The sequence below is a fragment of the Pholis gunnellus genome (assembly GCF_910591455.1).
Source record: "Pholis gunnellus genome assembly, chromosome: 14".
In the NCBI taxonomy this organism is placed as follows: domain Eukaryota; kingdom Metazoa; phylum Chordata; class Actinopteri; order Perciformes; family Pholidae; genus Pholis; species Pholis gunnellus.
Window position 1 is genome coordinate 19,548,272 of NC_136541.1, and position 15,611 is coordinate 19,563,882.

General features: G+C 44.8%; 3 protein-coding genes across 3 annotated transcripts; 1 reads left to right on the plus strand and 2 right to left on the minus strand.

Moving 5' to 3' along the window:
* Positions 1-2,152: 2,152 nt before the first annotated feature.
* Positions 2,153-4,077, minus strand: tmem53 (transmembrane protein 53). The gene is made up of 3 exons (XM_079172758.1): positions 3,925-4,077; positions 3,630-3,733; positions 2,153-3,509 (listed from the first exon to the last, which is right to left on the minus strand). The coding sequence occupies exons 1-3, from the start codon at positions 3,977-3,979 to the stop codon at positions 2,808-2,810; spliced, it is 861 nt and encodes a 286-aa protein (XP_079028884.1). The 5' UTR covers positions 3,980-4,077; the 3' UTR covers positions 2,153-2,807.
* Positions 4,078-6,111: 2,034 nt separating this feature from the next.
* toe1 (target of EGR1, exonuclease) lies at positions 6,112-12,869 on the minus strand. Its single transcript, XM_079173613.1, has 8 exons — positions 12,521-12,869; positions 12,059-12,099; positions 11,780-11,876; positions 11,432-11,590; positions 9,398-9,511; positions 9,050-9,198; positions 7,672-7,834; positions 6,112-7,484 (listed from the first exon to the last, which is right to left on the minus strand). The coding sequence occupies exons 1-8, from the start codon at positions 12,632-12,634 to the stop codon at positions 6,702-6,704; spliced, it is 1,620 nt and encodes a 539-aa protein (XP_079029739.1). The 5' UTR covers positions 12,635-12,869; the 3' UTR covers positions 6,112-6,701.
* Positions 12,870-13,243: 374 nt separating this feature from the next.
* LOC306705855 (uncharacterized protein) lies at positions 13,244-15,599 on the plus strand. Its single transcript, XM_079172718.1, has 4 exons — positions 13,244-13,585; positions 13,865-14,024; positions 14,111-14,274; positions 14,362-15,599. The coding sequence occupies exons 1-4, from the start codon at positions 13,436-13,438 to the stop codon at positions 14,743-14,745; spliced, it is 858 nt and encodes a 285-aa protein (XP_079028844.1). The 5' UTR covers positions 13,244-13,435; the 3' UTR covers positions 14,746-15,599.
* Positions 15,600-15,611: the final 12 nt, after the last annotated feature.

A 15,611-nucleotide genomic window follows, 5' to 3' on the forward strand; every position in this document is an offset into this window, starting at 1 on the left:
GATTTTCTTTGCCTTTAAAAGATTTACAAGAACATGTGGAGGGTAGTATTTTGAAGGGGAAATAAATGTTGCTACCTGGATAAGGTCAACATTGGGTTTATGAAGACTGTATTTGTTGGTGCTCAAACCAAGACCCATAGCTTTTATTTTATTTATTTTACTAATTCCCAGCAGTGCAACCTGCAGAGAAGAAGCTCTATGGAGGTAACGTGTCCTCAGCTTTGCATCCCTCAGGAGCCCAGAATAAAACAGCCAGCACAGCTGAACCTCATCCTGGTCGCCCTGATGCTCAGTTGAGGCAGAAGTTGCATGATGGGAACTGTGAGTCAATGCTGCCCTCTTCAGGAATACCAGTGTCACTGCGTGGATGACACGTCGTTGAGATATTTGTACTGACCTCACAGAGTGTCCTGCTTCAGTGGGATAACAATCTACCAAACTATGTGTTTGTTGAGTTGATCAAATCTGTGTCCATGTGATGAGATAGTTGCTATGATACGGTGGTACTTTGCTGAGTTGGATGAGTTGTTTTACTGTAAATTATACCTTCTCCGGTCACGTGGGTTCACAATCATGTATAACCCCCTTGCAGAGTTGCAGGAAGTACTCTGTAGCAATACAATGTTACCAGTAAAAGTAGTCAGGATCCTACATTTTACTTTTTAAAGTACGAGAATCAAAAAACACTGGAAAAAAACGAGTGTTTTTCACTTGAATGTTACAGTTTGTCCCCCCCCCCCCCCCCCCCCCCAGGACCTTAACGTACGTATTATCTTATCTTCGGCAGTAACAATACATCAGAGTGTATTTCTTTATTATATGTTTGCATTATTAATCACAATCTGCAAAGTGGATTCAGGGTTCAAGATTCAGGACGTTTTGCCGGATCACAGCAGCAGGTCTCACGCGCACTCCAGTGAGCGATGTTCATCCCGTCTGCGCCGATACGTAAACTCTCCTCTGTCTCCCTTTCCTCCGAGCAGCTCCGCATGACACACGAAGTGCCGGGGCCAGGGCCGGGGCCCCGGCGCGCAGACAAATGCCAACCGCTCGCTCTTCCAAATGTCAAATGTGACATGTCGTCGACATTCGATATAAGCGTCCCTGCCGGACCGATTCAGAGCCACGCTCTTCAAACAGTAATGTCTCGTGATGTGTGTGTGTGTGTTTGTGTGGGGGGGGGGGGGGGGGGGGGGGGGGGGGGGGGATCTGCCTCTGGGTCCTTTCCGGTCATCGGTAAAGGAACACGGTCGAGAGGTCGTCGACTGAAGTTCAAATAAAACAGCAATGTTAGAAATGCTTCCGGCCTTAGTTTATACTGCAGCCTGTCCACCGGGTAAATGAACAATAGAAGCAGGACTCACTAACTTCCACTTGAAATGTTTAAACTAAAATATCAGCTTATATTACTTGTTATATCGCTGCATTTTTGTGGAGAAAAGCTTGTAAATAATCCAGGTCCACAGTACTCGTGTACTCATCCATGGTGCATTTTTTTTTTATCTCAACACAGCAAATTGTAAGAACTGGACAATAAAGGCAAAACCATGTTTTGAGATTGCAAAATGATTTTACAAATGTCTGACTAATGATTAAAACGGACTGTATCAGCGTATTAACGGCATCGTTCCGCTTCGTTTGGAAGCCATCTTTCAGAGATTCACGATCACTCTGCTGACTCACTGACCCGTTGTTTAGAGACCGAGATGCTTTTCAAAATGTATTTCCATCCCATTTTGGGAAACAACTTCTGCCACTGAATTTCCATGACCCTACCGAAAAGGTACCAACAACCTGCACTAAGGCAAAGTCTCATTTATAACATGACGGATGAACAAAAGGTCAAAGTCACTCAGGAACGTTGCTGTGTTTTTCAGTAACAAAGGCGATGTTAGTTCAGTGGTTTATAACACACCATGAGTGATGATTGGCAGTGACCCTGACCCGTTTCACCAACATTACACTGTCTATGAAAGCAGTATGTTATACACTACACTAGGGCTGTTCTTATTCTGCATCTGGAGTCTCAAACTTCTGGATTTTCCAGGAACTTCAGTCAAACTGACAGCCAAAGCTGTTAATAAATGTGGCAAATCCAAATCATTTGGGATCATCGAAAATAAGAAAGCCGACAAAGGTTTTTCTACGAGCATTCAAATTTATTAAAGGCACATCAGTTAGAAAGAACAATAGTTGTGCTGAACACATACATTCATCGTCAATTACCTTTTACTTCAACTAAATCAAGTATACCACATATTAGGATATTAGGACTGGGTATTCTACAGTTCCTGGACCAACAAACAAAACAAAAAATGATATTGTATTTGACATTTTGACAGTTGCCTTCATGTAAGCGCCATTGTGATTTAATTTGAATGTCAAATTGCGAGGTTTAAAATCATAAATACATTGTAAATTGTATAAATAGAAATGATCCAATACCCAGCCTCAGCTTTAGAATCACTACCACTAATGTACAATGCATCACATTTCACAGCAATATTAAACACCATTTATATGATCCTAAAGGATGTTATCTTTCCAGTGTATAGCAACTGTTTGTATTGTTATTTGTACAGATGGTGTATGACACACACACACACACACACACACACACACACACACGTTTGGTTTTCCAGACTTGGACTAGGCGCAGGACACCTAGACCACATCTGTGGAACCTTCACATGATGCGCACTGGGATGGGAATAAGTCCCCAAGATCTTGTAGCCGTGGTCCATTTTTCTTAACAAGACTGATTAACAAGTGGTCAGCAAACTCTAGTGAGCTTCTCTCCCGGGTTTTCACTGATTCTGGACCCTCTGTCTCTTCTTCGTCTCGGCCCCTTCCAAGTCCTCCATGCAGGCGACCAGGAAATCGCGGCACTTGAGGGCATACTGCTCGGGAAAATCCCGGAAGTGGCCGACGTGGGGACTGGAGACGAAATCGAAGCTGTCCGTCGGGGCGCCCTTCTGCTTCACGGCCTCCACGAAGAGCTCGATGTCCCTGTGCCTGATCACCTGGTCGGCTCTGGAGTACAGGTAGAAGTGAGGCCATGCGGGCGGCCTCTCCTGCACCGCGTCGTAGTGATTCTTGTGGATGTACTTGGTCAGAGGGTACAGCACGACTCGCAGCAGGAAGACGGTCACCGCGAAAAGGGCCAAGAGGACGTACCGCAAAACGGGGGTTATTTTGGGGCCCAGGGTGGCCGTCAGTGCTCGCAGGGCCCCGCGAACATTCCCGCTACCCGGCGCACTGTCCACCAAGGCCCCGATCACACGCAGGGAACTGAACTGTTTGTCGCTGTGCAGACACTCTATAATGTAACGGTACAGCATGAAGCCGCCGTTGCTGAATACATGGAAGAAAACAGGACTGTTCTCCACCTCGTAGTCATACAGGATCTCCAGCAGCTTCAGGGCCGTACTGCTCAGCTCCTTGTAGCCAAAGGACTCAGAGATGAAGACCGTCTTCAGGGGGGCCGTGTAGCGGATGGTGACGCAGCCCTGAAAGTGGGGAAAACAAAAGAAATAAAAAATGTACAGGAGTTGCTGTTAAATGGACAAAGCAATAGGCAGAATGTCTTGGGGTATTATCTTCCTTTTCTTTTTTAAATGAGTTTCCACCTGTTCATTGTAGATGGAGCTGTATTTGGAGAGGTGTTTGTCTCTGCAGCCAGCCCAGCCCAACAGAATCACAACTGGCTCCTTTGTCCCCTGCCAGTGTCTCTCTGAAAACAAGACACACGATGAAACTGCGTGCAACAAGCTAAAAACGGAGCTAAACGCAGCTAGCGAGCTAAGCTAACGGTGGGGCAGGATTACATTTGTCTGCACTGGCTCCCTTGTTGAGATAAGCGTTAGCATGTACGCTAGGCTAACGGGGGCATGAGCGTATACAGCACAATGAAATGATGCTCACCCGATGTGCCCGCATCTGGAAACACGATGTTGTAGTCTATTTCATCGTCTGCCATTGCTGCACGCGAGAGTATCACCTGTGTGTGTCTAACGTTGACGTTGGGTTCATTTGGTTGTTGTAAAAGAGGATGATGGGAAAGCTACAGAGCGCTTACATTAGCAATGCCAGCTAGTGACATATAACACACTGCAGACAGGTCGGTGGACTGTCACCACAGAAGTCCTGTTTCTTCTTCTTTGTGTTGTTGAACAGCAGTTAGCATCCAGCTAATGTCGCAATACTGCCCCCTTCAGCACAACAGTGTTATGTCCGTCAAATTGGTCAAATTCGGCATCATATTCCCCAAAACTATAGTCTTGTTGAGCGGCAACGTTTGGGAAAAATATGAGACAATGTATGCTGAGTCTTGTCTTTAATTTGAATTCCCACTGTAATAAGAATTATAAATGGACTCTATGAAATAAAATACTTATTGTATTGATAAGTGTGTCGTTCACCGGCTGTGGAAATGCTGACTTAAACAAGTCTACTAAGATCAGGTTGTGTTAGTAAATTGTATCCCAATATAAATCCCATAGTCTCATGTTTAGTGAATATAAATAATTAAAATGTAGACGAAAAGTATCCTCAAGTTCAGGTGAAAGTTAAAGATGACACATAAAGTGAGGAACTTTGAGTATGATAAGCTGTCTGGTCACTTTAATGCCGAGTACTTCTTCACTTTGTTTTCTTTCTATTGACTCCAGTCTGCATAAAGCTGCTAATATTGAGTGTAATGAGTTACTGCAGTCACAATTATTCAAGGCAGTTTATCCCTTTTGTAACAAAACAAACAAGATATCATTAGCATTAGCTGACCATCAGTGATATGTAAAGCTTCAAAAGAGAGAAATCAAACCAAAACACACATTTCACTGTATATCATGAACTACTCCTGTAATCACTTGTATTTTGGGAGACCTGCATGGAAGTTTTTGGTGCAACAAACTATGATAAATAAAAAATGTAATGTTTGTCTTCTGAAGAGTCATGTTCATTTGCATGTTTAACCTCTATGTCATTTGTTTTTAACAGAAATGCAAAGTGAATTATTAGCTGCTAAACATCAGCGTTAGAGCCAAATATGGTTTCTCTGTGTGTGCATTGGGTGGTGCTGTACTAATTGTCCTGGGCTCAGGTCCTGAAATCACTGTTGTCAGGTGTTTGACCCTGGAAGGGCAAAGGGTTTTGATCACTTTACGGTAAGTGTGATGAGTTTATGCAACTGGTGCGTTTACTGTCGGTGGAAAGAACGGGACTGTCTTTACGTTGTTCCACGCCGGGAAAATAAACGGACTCTCATTCAACTAACGCGTCTGTGGATGATGTACCTAATGCAAAGCACATCAAAGGTACAACCAGGTCACTCCAGAGGGAAAGACACCTCAGTAGCTTACAGTACTTCTTTAACAATCAGTATCCATCATTACAAAATAGAAGGAATAGGACACCATAACAAACCTTGACGAGAGGACCAAAACCCAAGGACCAGACAATAATCAGAGAGGCAATGACGAGTCCAGAGATGAGCGATGAAGATGTCCATATGACCACTATAAGCCGGACTCTCCACAGAGCTGAACTTTATGAAGAGTCGACAGAAGAAAGTCAATGCTTCAAGAAGAAATAGAAATAAGAAATGTGGAGTCTCCCACACGCCTTTTAGCAAAATCCAAATGTGTTTTCCTTGAAACAATGCTATTAACTTTCATTTTATAATGGAATTACTGGTGCTCAGTTACATCATGGGAAACTTAGATTCGACACAGGTGGACTTTATTTTACTCATTATGTGACTTCTGAAGGGAGTCGGTAGCACCAGATCTAATTTAGGGGCTTCATGGAACAGGGCTAGTGTACAAATCTGCAAGGCGCTGTATACAGCACCACTGTTACTGTGGGAGCTCAATTTGTGACTGTGGTACGGTTAGTGCTCTACTCCTGATTTATTAACTAGAACCAACAGAAACAGCCGACACAGCGATTCCAAAGCATAGTTTGCTGTCAGTACCGTGCGTCGTACCGTCCATTTGCTCTTACTGTACTGTGTTACTGGTTGTCTGTGTGTGGACACTTTGTTCTGATCATCCCTCCAGATAAACCCGGAATATGAAATAAAGACAAAAGAATCATTGTTAAAGAGCATTAGTGTATTTTACAAAATCTGAAATATGGGATCAATCATCACCTCACTTTGGCTGAGTTGTCTTAGAAATTCTTGCTGAGAAAATAAAAATGATGCCTCTGCATTGAGAGTATGTGAGGTATAGGTAGTAGGTAACAGATCTACAGACGACTGCTAAAGAAATACAAACAATTAAAAAAAAGTCATTTCATCTCCCTGGATTGTGTACATTGTCACAGCAAAAGTTATCACCATTAACATAAACTGTCTATTGCCCCTGATATCAACAGAGATCATAAAGAAGCCATGCTGGTGGCTCCTTAAGCATGTGATGGTGCAATGCAAATGTTGACCTGATGATGAGATGGCTTTCTAATCTATCCAATAATTGTCAATTTATTTAGCTAAAAAACTAAGAATGTCAACCTCATGGTGATAGAGGAGAATAGTCAATAGGATTCATCCTCTGGGGATCATGAATGTAGAAAACTTCACAGCAATCCATTAAATAGTTATTGAGATATTTCTGTCTAAACCAAAGTGGTGGACAGACATTGCCATCCATTGAGCCATAGACATGTGTACACTATAATGCTGTGTGCAAGTGTGCACACTACACTCCACCCTCCCACACCGTCTTCATCTTCTGCATGTGGGCCTTGGACGACCTGGCGAAGGTGCTCTTAACCACGTTGAGAGGAGCTTCCTTGCCGCTGAGGTAGACCTTATTGAGACACGAAGGAAGCCACGACTGCTCCTCCTTCTTCTTCTTCTTCTCCTCCTCCTCCTCCATCTTCTCCTCCTGCTGCTCCTTCTTCTCTACAGCTCCCACTCCTTCCTTCTTGATCCGGGTGTATGAGTGGGCAAAAATGTATCCCGTCATGAAGGCATCGAACCCGGCCCGGTGCGTCCCCGGGTCGCCCTTGGTCTTCGGCGCGTCGGTCTGAGATGGGTGCTCGGTAAGCATTTCTGTCCCTCCGTCTTCCTCTCGGCTCTCGTTTGTGTTGGTTTTTGTGTTAGAGTCGTGATCAGTCGCGGCCGTTGCTGCAGGGTTCCTGCAGTCGGGGTTGTCTTCGGACACTCCGTTCCCCTCGCCGTCCGTTTTCATGTCCACTCCTTCATTCCGCAGGTTGTTTCCGTCACCGTCCGCTGGAGGCTCTGTTTCTGGGCACGGCTCAGCTGGAGTTTCTTCGGAGTCCATGTGGGGCATTTTGTGCTCAGGGGCGCCGTCAAAGATGGAGGGGCCATCCCCTGCCTCGCCTCCACCTTTCTTCTTGTCTCTTGTTCTCTTCCTCCTTTTCCTCCTTTCCCCCGTGCCTTTCTCGTCCTGGAAGATGATCAGGTCAGTGTCATGGGACGACGGACACTGGGCGCCCTTTGGACACCAGCCAAACGCCTGTCAGACAAACAGGGAATTTAATAAAAAAACATCTACACACAAAGAGAGACCGTCTATTTGGCTCGTCTCTTCTAATTGACACAGAGGACGCAGGAAGCCAAAGGGGACTGTGCTGTACGGTTTGATTTCACTTCGCCTTTAGAATGCCAGTAAAACTAAAGTAAAGTAAAAGATTGATACTCACAGAGAAGCGCTGGCAGATGTCAGTCTGTCCCTCAGCAGAGGCCACAGCTGGACACACTCTGAAGTCCACGTAGCTGGACATGTGACCGGCATACTGACAGAACTCTACACGGACGTGAGGCGTGGTCGCTCCAGAGGTCACAATGCGACTGTTGTCCAGCTTACTGGAAGGAAGAGGAGACAATATGAGGGCGAGAGAAGGACACACACCTTCTTACAGTTACAATATGAGCACAATGAGTTGTCCTGATGGAGAAAATAACAAACGCCATTCTGTTCCGCTCCTCCCTTCAGCCACACCCTTCATTCTCTCACATTGTGACTTGTTCTGCATTGTGGTTGACGTAGACACAGCTCAATGTAATTCAATTCAAAACACGCCATTGGTCAGTCCAGGGAAGTTCTGATGCTAATACACACAAACGATTCATTCACATACATGAGAACAGTAAAAAAAAAAATATATATACTGTATATATATATATGTATATATTTATTATGATAATCTAAGGAAAATGTTGAAATGTAAAAGGATTGATGGCAGTATCCAAAAACCATGAAGGCATCATTTGTTTTTAAAAACGAAAAACAAAACAAAACATTATGCCAAAATACAAAAAGTCCAGTGTTGAACTGTGCAAGAGACCTCTGTATTTTAAGTAATGATTTAGAGCTTAACAACACTTTCTAATCACTTCTTGTCCTTCTGTTTAAAGGATATAAACCATCAAATATATAAATAAGAGGGAAAACATGAATAATCTCTATATTCACTCAATTTCAATCTGTAACTCTCATCAAACACTATTTGGAAGCATTTGTAGGTCCTGCACCATTTTAACACCTGCGCCAAGAATGAGTATATATAGGTACATGTCATCTGCTGGTGTTGGTCCTCTGTGTTTTATCAAGTCCAAAGTCAGCGAAGTCGTCTACCAGGAACTTTTAGAGCACTTGATGCTTCCCTCTGCTGACAAGCTTTATGGAGATTCTGATTTCATTTCCCAGCAGGACTTGGCACCTGCCTACACGAGCAAAGGTACCAATACCTGGTTTAATGATTACGGTATCACTGTGCTTGATTGGCCAGCAAACTCTCCTGACCTAAACCCAACAATGCAGACGAGCTGAAGGCCGCTATCAAAGCAACCTGGGCTTCCATAACACCTCAGCAGTGCCACAGGCTCATCGGCTCCGTGCCACGCTGCATTGATGCAGTAATTCATGCAAAAGGAGCCCCGACCAAGTATTGAGTGCATACTGTACATACTTTTCAGTAGGCCAACATTTCTGTATTCAAAATCCTTCTTTTAAATCGATGATATTCTAATTCATTGAGGTGCACCTGTACTGTCTCAACACTACAAACCAGTACTCACCATTTCTTATAGGCATACTCCAGATAGGAGGCAGTGAGCCGGAGCTCAAACTCAGTGACGTATTTGGTGTCGTAGATGCCAGCAGGAAACATCTCGGACAGGTCGGCTGTGAAGATGGCCAAGCGATCGGGCAGAGATAAATAAAAACTCTGGCAGAAAGAGACATTGCATTAAAACCCACACACATCCATTTAATGAGAGCGGCGTGCTGTGAAGAATGGTAAGAGGTTCAACAGCCAATATAAATGTTGACGGTGGTTACGCTTGACTTAGACCATTTTTATGTGTACCGTCATTAGAAGAGAAAAGGAATGAAAGTGAACAGCCAACACAATGAGTTGGTGGTACCTGGTACAGGAAGGCCATGTCGATGAGGCCGTTGTGGAACACCAGGGGCTTCCTGGCACGCAGCAGTTCGGTGAATAAGGCCCGGATGTGGACGCCCCGCTCGTCCGATGCTCCCTGACGAAGAAGGTAGAGAGAGAAAAATATCATCGTCTGAGGAAGAGCAGTCGCCTCTTGCAGGGTCCAGTTCTGTCTACGCTCGTCTTGTCCTAAATAATGTGTATTGTGATGCGTGCATGAGCCAAATACATTTCAATAATATATAAATAAACAAAGAAAGAATGATCAAAATGAAGGGAAACTTAATTAGAAAATCAGTGTAGTCTGCAGCATAATTAGCATACTACAATCATTTCAAAGGGGAACTCCACTGATGTTAAACATCAAAGTGTGTGGACAGGTCTTGAGGAGTACTACAGCACATGTGAAAAAGACTTGTATAAATGCTTCTGTGGCCCTGCACACAAAACAGAGGGGTAGAGACGGGTGAAATTAAGCAATAGATCACGACCGGTATGCTGTGATTAGGGCTGCAACAACGAATCGATAAAATCGCTAAAAATCGATTATTAAAATAGTTGGCAACGAATTTCATTATCGATTCGTTGTGTCGCGCGATTATTACGCCACTCAATAAGTCGCGGAGATGTTTGCCTCTCGGCGCCCCCTCGATGCTCTTAACTGAGTGTCCCGCGGGGTCCAAAGCGTTTACTTTGAAAATTAGAGTGTTCAAAGCAGGCCCGGTCGCCTGAATACCGCAGCTAGGAATAATGGAATAGGACTCCGGTTCTATTTTGTGGGTTTTCTCTGAACTGGGGCCATGATTAAGAGGGACGGCCGGGGGACTTCGTATTGTGCCGTTAGAGGTGAAAGTCTTGGACCGGCGCAAGACGGACGAAAGCGAAAGCATTTGCCAAGAATGTTTTCATTAATCAAGAACGAAAGTCGGAGGTTCGAAGACGATCAGATACCGGCGTAGTTCCGACCATAAACGATGCCAACTAGCGATCCAGCGGCGTTATTCCCATGACCCGCCGGGCAGCGTCCGGGAAACCAAAGTCTTTGGGTTCCGGGGGGAGTATGGTGGCAAAGCTGAAACTTAAAGGAATTGACGGAAGGGTGCCACCAGGAGTGGAGCCTGCGGCTTAATATGACTCAACACGGGAAACCTCACCCGGCCCGGACACGGAAAGGATTGACAGATTGATGCTCTTTCTCCATTCTGTGGGTGGTGGTGCATGGCCGTTCTTAGTCGGTGGAGCGGTTTGTCTGGTTAATTCCGATAACGAACGAGACTCCGGCATGCTAACTAGTTACGTGGCCCCGTGCGGTCGGCGTCCAGCTTCTTAGAGGGACGAGTGACGTTCAGCCACACGAGATTGAGCAACAACAGGTCTGTGATGCCCTTAGATGTCCGGGGCTGCACGCTCGCCACACTGAGTGGATCAGTGTGTGTCTACCCTTCGCCGAGAGGCGTGGGTAACCCACTGAACCCTACTCATGATATTAGTCAATTTATTTAAATTATTACTTTAACAGCTCAGGGATGTTCGAGCAACCTGTGTGTGCACTTTCTGAAGATCTTTTGCACTGTCAGTTCTGTTTTTGAATAAAAGGTTGGAAATTAATGCTTTTTTTGTTTTTTTATCTGATTCATCGAACAAATAATCGACAGATTAATCGATTATTAAAATAATCTTTAGTTGCAGCCCTAGCTGTGATGCTACCACAGTATACACAGTACACCACATATGGAACTGCAGATGCTATGGAACGTACACTAGCAGCTAAAACATTTTGTTTCCATCACACGCTTGCTTGCATATTCTGGCCAACGATGTGGAACCTTTATATAATGCTTCATGTTGTTTTAGTTTAGGTGGAATTATTTTTCTTCTGGAGATGAGCACTGCTCAATCCACTCCTCCATATACGTTAACCTTAAATGTTTCCCTAGTGTAGTTTTAGCAGCCTACTGCACCGTTTTATACGGTGGAACACGCAGGACAACAAAGAACAGCATGTCAGTATCCTCACCTTACTGTTGCCCTTGAGGTAAGGGATCCCACTGGCGTACTGCTTGTTAAAGTCAAACCCATGCTGGACCAGGAACTGGACTGACTGGGGCTCGATGACGTACTCCTCTGAACACAGCAGGGTGAGGTTATACACCTGGACCAGGTATGTGTCTGCAGCCTGGGGGCATGGAAGAGGCAGAAGATAAAACTTCACAGACGCAAACACAGATGTGTGCAGTGGCATTTTCTTTGATCTGAAGATATATGACATGCGATGATGGAGTGGGAGACGGATCATAGGTCGCAACAAGTTCATCAGATAAATGTAAAAAAAAAAATGTTAAGAGAAGGTTTCATCTTATCGTACCTTGTCGTCCAGTTTCTTGTAACAGGCGATTCCCAGGGAGAGGATGGAGCGAGTGCGAGCTGCGAGGCATATGGCTTTGTACCTGTCCTCTATAGATCTGAAACAGGACAGCGAGGGTCAGGTGCCAACCAAACACTATGAAGTCGCTCCAGATTCCAAAGCGAATTATTTTGCATTCCCATGGCTGCTTGCGCAACGACCTGCTGATGCTCTTTCAGGTGAGTGCGAATGAGGAGGAAAAGAAGAAGCGCAGAGAGGTTAACTGATAAGTTTACTCACTCGGCCAGCAAAGACTTCCGGTTTCCAAGACCACTCAGCTCCTACAAAAGCAACCAGGGAACAATAGATTTTTTTACATTGGTGAAATCACGTGACAACACAAAGAGCGACATCGAAAAAACAAAGATAGAGACTGTAAGACAATGATGCATGGGATGATGCTATAATATGTTGTGTTAACTTAGTGAAATAAGTGACTTTCCACCTGACTGGACAGTTGTGTTGTTTAATGGTTTTATAAATTGTATTGAGACATGATATTTTGGTGAGAGAAAGGTTATTACAACATTGTGGTCAGTCTGGTGAATCAGTTATATTATGCATTATAGTTTTGCGTTCGTGTCTTTCTTCTAAACAAGAGGGGGCAAACCGTGGCTAATAAACTATCATTCCACGCACTTAAAGAGTCTCATTTTACTCAGGTTCCACGCTGGTCGGACAGAGACAGACACTTGCACTTACCGTGTCCAGTGCAATGAAGGAAGCCGTTTTAATGGCCAGTACCATAGCAGGCCAAAGCTCTTTGAAGTTATCATTCTGGACATCAATAACGGGAACGACCAATGAAGACACCATGTTCGTCTCAACTTAGCTTGACGAGTGCACACGGCTTTTTCGCGCCTGAAACACTTTCTGCAATCAACGTTACCGACGGCTTCCTGGAATACTAGCTAGCTTCATTTAATACCTTGCACAAGTTTCCATTATCGGCTGCTCTATACAGCGTCGTTTCTTATTGCTTACTTGATGTATTTTATGAATACATTCAGTAATTACTTCAGCAGTTATTAATTCGTTAACACTTTAGCGGGTCAACAGCTAACGGCGCTCCACCGTAAACAGTTCAGCGTGCTTCTCGGGGTCCTGTGATAAAAAACCCCATAGTTGTTGGACTTTTGCCTGAGAACAAATAAAACCTATTAGCCACTAGTTGTACACACAACATTTTCACAATTATTGAACATATATTTTCATCATGACCTGTTTATTTTTCCATTTGAATTGTATTTCTCCGTTTGACTTTCAGCCTTTTAATAAAAAATGTCAAGCAGGCGTTGACGATAGACGCCCATAAACAGATACGTCACTACACTTTACTGTCGAGGTGAGGTGCGCCATTTTGGCTCAAATAAAGTCAGAAACATTATATTTTCGATAACGTATTTTAAATTGTATCCATAAAATACGATTTACAAGTATTCAGGACGCCGCTGTGGTTTCCACTTAATGCTAATGTAGCTTTTTTTACACTGCGTAAGTGACGTTAGTTAGCTAAAAGTAACGCTAATGATCACAAACCCCAGCTGAGCTGCATTGCCAGCCAAGCTATCCTGACTTTTGCTAAATTTACCTTTGCTGCTTGTTTTAACCTCCGCGATGGGTGGCTGCTCGGCCCCAAACTGCTCCAATTCAACCAGCATAGGGAAACAGCTGTTTAGATTCCCCAAAGACCCTGTCCGTCAGAAGATATGGGTGGTGAACTGTCGACGTGTCTTTGAGCCAACTCCTCACTCCAGACTCTGTCAGGTAGCGTTAGCTAAGTTTACACAGAGATCGACATGTTTTGTGATCTAGCACTACTTTACTAAAGCGCTGTTATGAAGACAATGCATCAGTTCAAACTAAGACCCAAAGTTAAATGTGATATGAATTCATTTCTAATGATGAATTATCTTCTGGGCTCAGTTGATTGCTTTCCTTCTGCTGCATCTGAACTTTGCACTCACTGTATGCATGATCTTGTTGTGTGTGTGTATATCATTGGTTGGATGAAATGTATGTGTTTTCCTGTCTTGTTCCCTCAAGGACCATTTTGAGCAGAGACAGTTTGAGGAGATAGCGAGGTCTCCAGCTGGGGGAAAGAAGCTGAAGCCCAATGCCATTCCCACTCTGTTCACTGTTGTAGACCCTCCTTACCAAGCAGTCACTATTCCATACATCCTGCTGCCCATCAAACCCGAACCAGGTAAATGTCCAGTGAAAAGGGATGGCAATGTGAAACTAAAACAACAGGAAATACAACACTATTTGGACGTTGCTTTGTGTTTATAGTGGAGAAGGAGCTGCACTTCGGGGACCACGGCTATGCCAGAAGCACCCCTCTGCCCGGCCATGAGCAGGAGGATGCAGGGGACCAGCAGCCCTGCACACAGTGTCACCTCCTGAAGAAACAGCTGGAGCAGGCGATGCAGCACACTGCGAGGCTACAGAAGGAGGTAGGGCGGCTGCTGGTCTGTCTTTCAACGTGTTCATGTCTCGTATTTGTTGAAAGAGCCGGAATAAACTCTTTTCTTCTCTGTCAGGCAGAGGAGATGAAGAAGCGCCTGTACCGGCTCGACCGGATCGAGAAGGGTCTCCAGAACTTTCTGTACGAGGACCAGATTCGCGCCCTGTCCCTCACCAAGCGCTCCCGGCGCGCCGTCTGGTCTACGGAGACCGTCCTGAAGGCCCGAAAGATCCGCTGCGCAGTCGGCTCTAAAGGCTACGAGTACTTGAGGGATCTGGGGTACCCGTTGCCCTCCTACAAGACTCTATGTAACCGCCTGGAGACTAAGATCATGGTGACGACCGACATGAGCTGCGAAGAGCTGGCGGAGCTGAGCTTGGGCCTCATGGCCACCTGTAACAGTCCCGCCGACGGGGCCGGGGACAACGACGAGGAGGAACTCATAGGTGTGTTGTCCTGATCGGGGCAGTTTTGCACGACTTGCTGACTCTAACCAAGAGGACAATGAGCAGAATTTGGGGTGCATTATGCTTCTAATCTCACGACGTGCAACACTTAGACATGGCTTTGCTCGACTCACGCAAGGTGCCCCGGGGGCTGGCAGTCAGCCGAGCGTCGTGATCGTGGTGTTTGTTGCCACGATGAAGACGCTGAGCTACCGCGTGCGAGGAGACGTAGTCTGTGACTAAGAGCACACACCACGGAGTGTGTGGAACGAGGAGACGTACTTTGTTTTTGTTGCATGTGTTTAGAGCTAATTTAACGTGTTTAAACTGAATGTGTTTACATGCACAATAAAGCATTCAGGATACTCTAAATTACTGAGAGCAAATAAACATGTCCTGGGTTAGGTAGCTCGAGTACTCCCATATGATGAGGACTATGGCATGTATAAACTGTTTCCTGTACATTGTGCAAGGTTTTCATTTTTTTTTTTTGCCCAAAGTTTTTCTCATTTGTTGGTGTGTGTGTGTGTGTAAAGCAGTAGCACACAACCGGGTTAGTTAGGAAGATGTTTGCATTTAAATGTTAATCGGTGGTTTTAAACTACGTTGTTTTATTCCTCTCGTTCAAATGCTGTTAGGAGCATTGGGGTTGATATCCCTTCGAGGTGTGTGTGGAGTCAACAAGGAAATAAAAAGTAAACCCTCTGTTGGTAAATAACTACCGCTCGTGTGATTCTACACTAGATAGGTTGTAACTCTCTGGGCTGCGGTGCATTTGTAGTGACCACAAAGGGCATCAGAAAGAGCGCAGGCCGGTCACGTGACGTTCATTATCCAAAACAATACTGTGAGAAAAATAAAGTGATTGTAAAGAGTGATC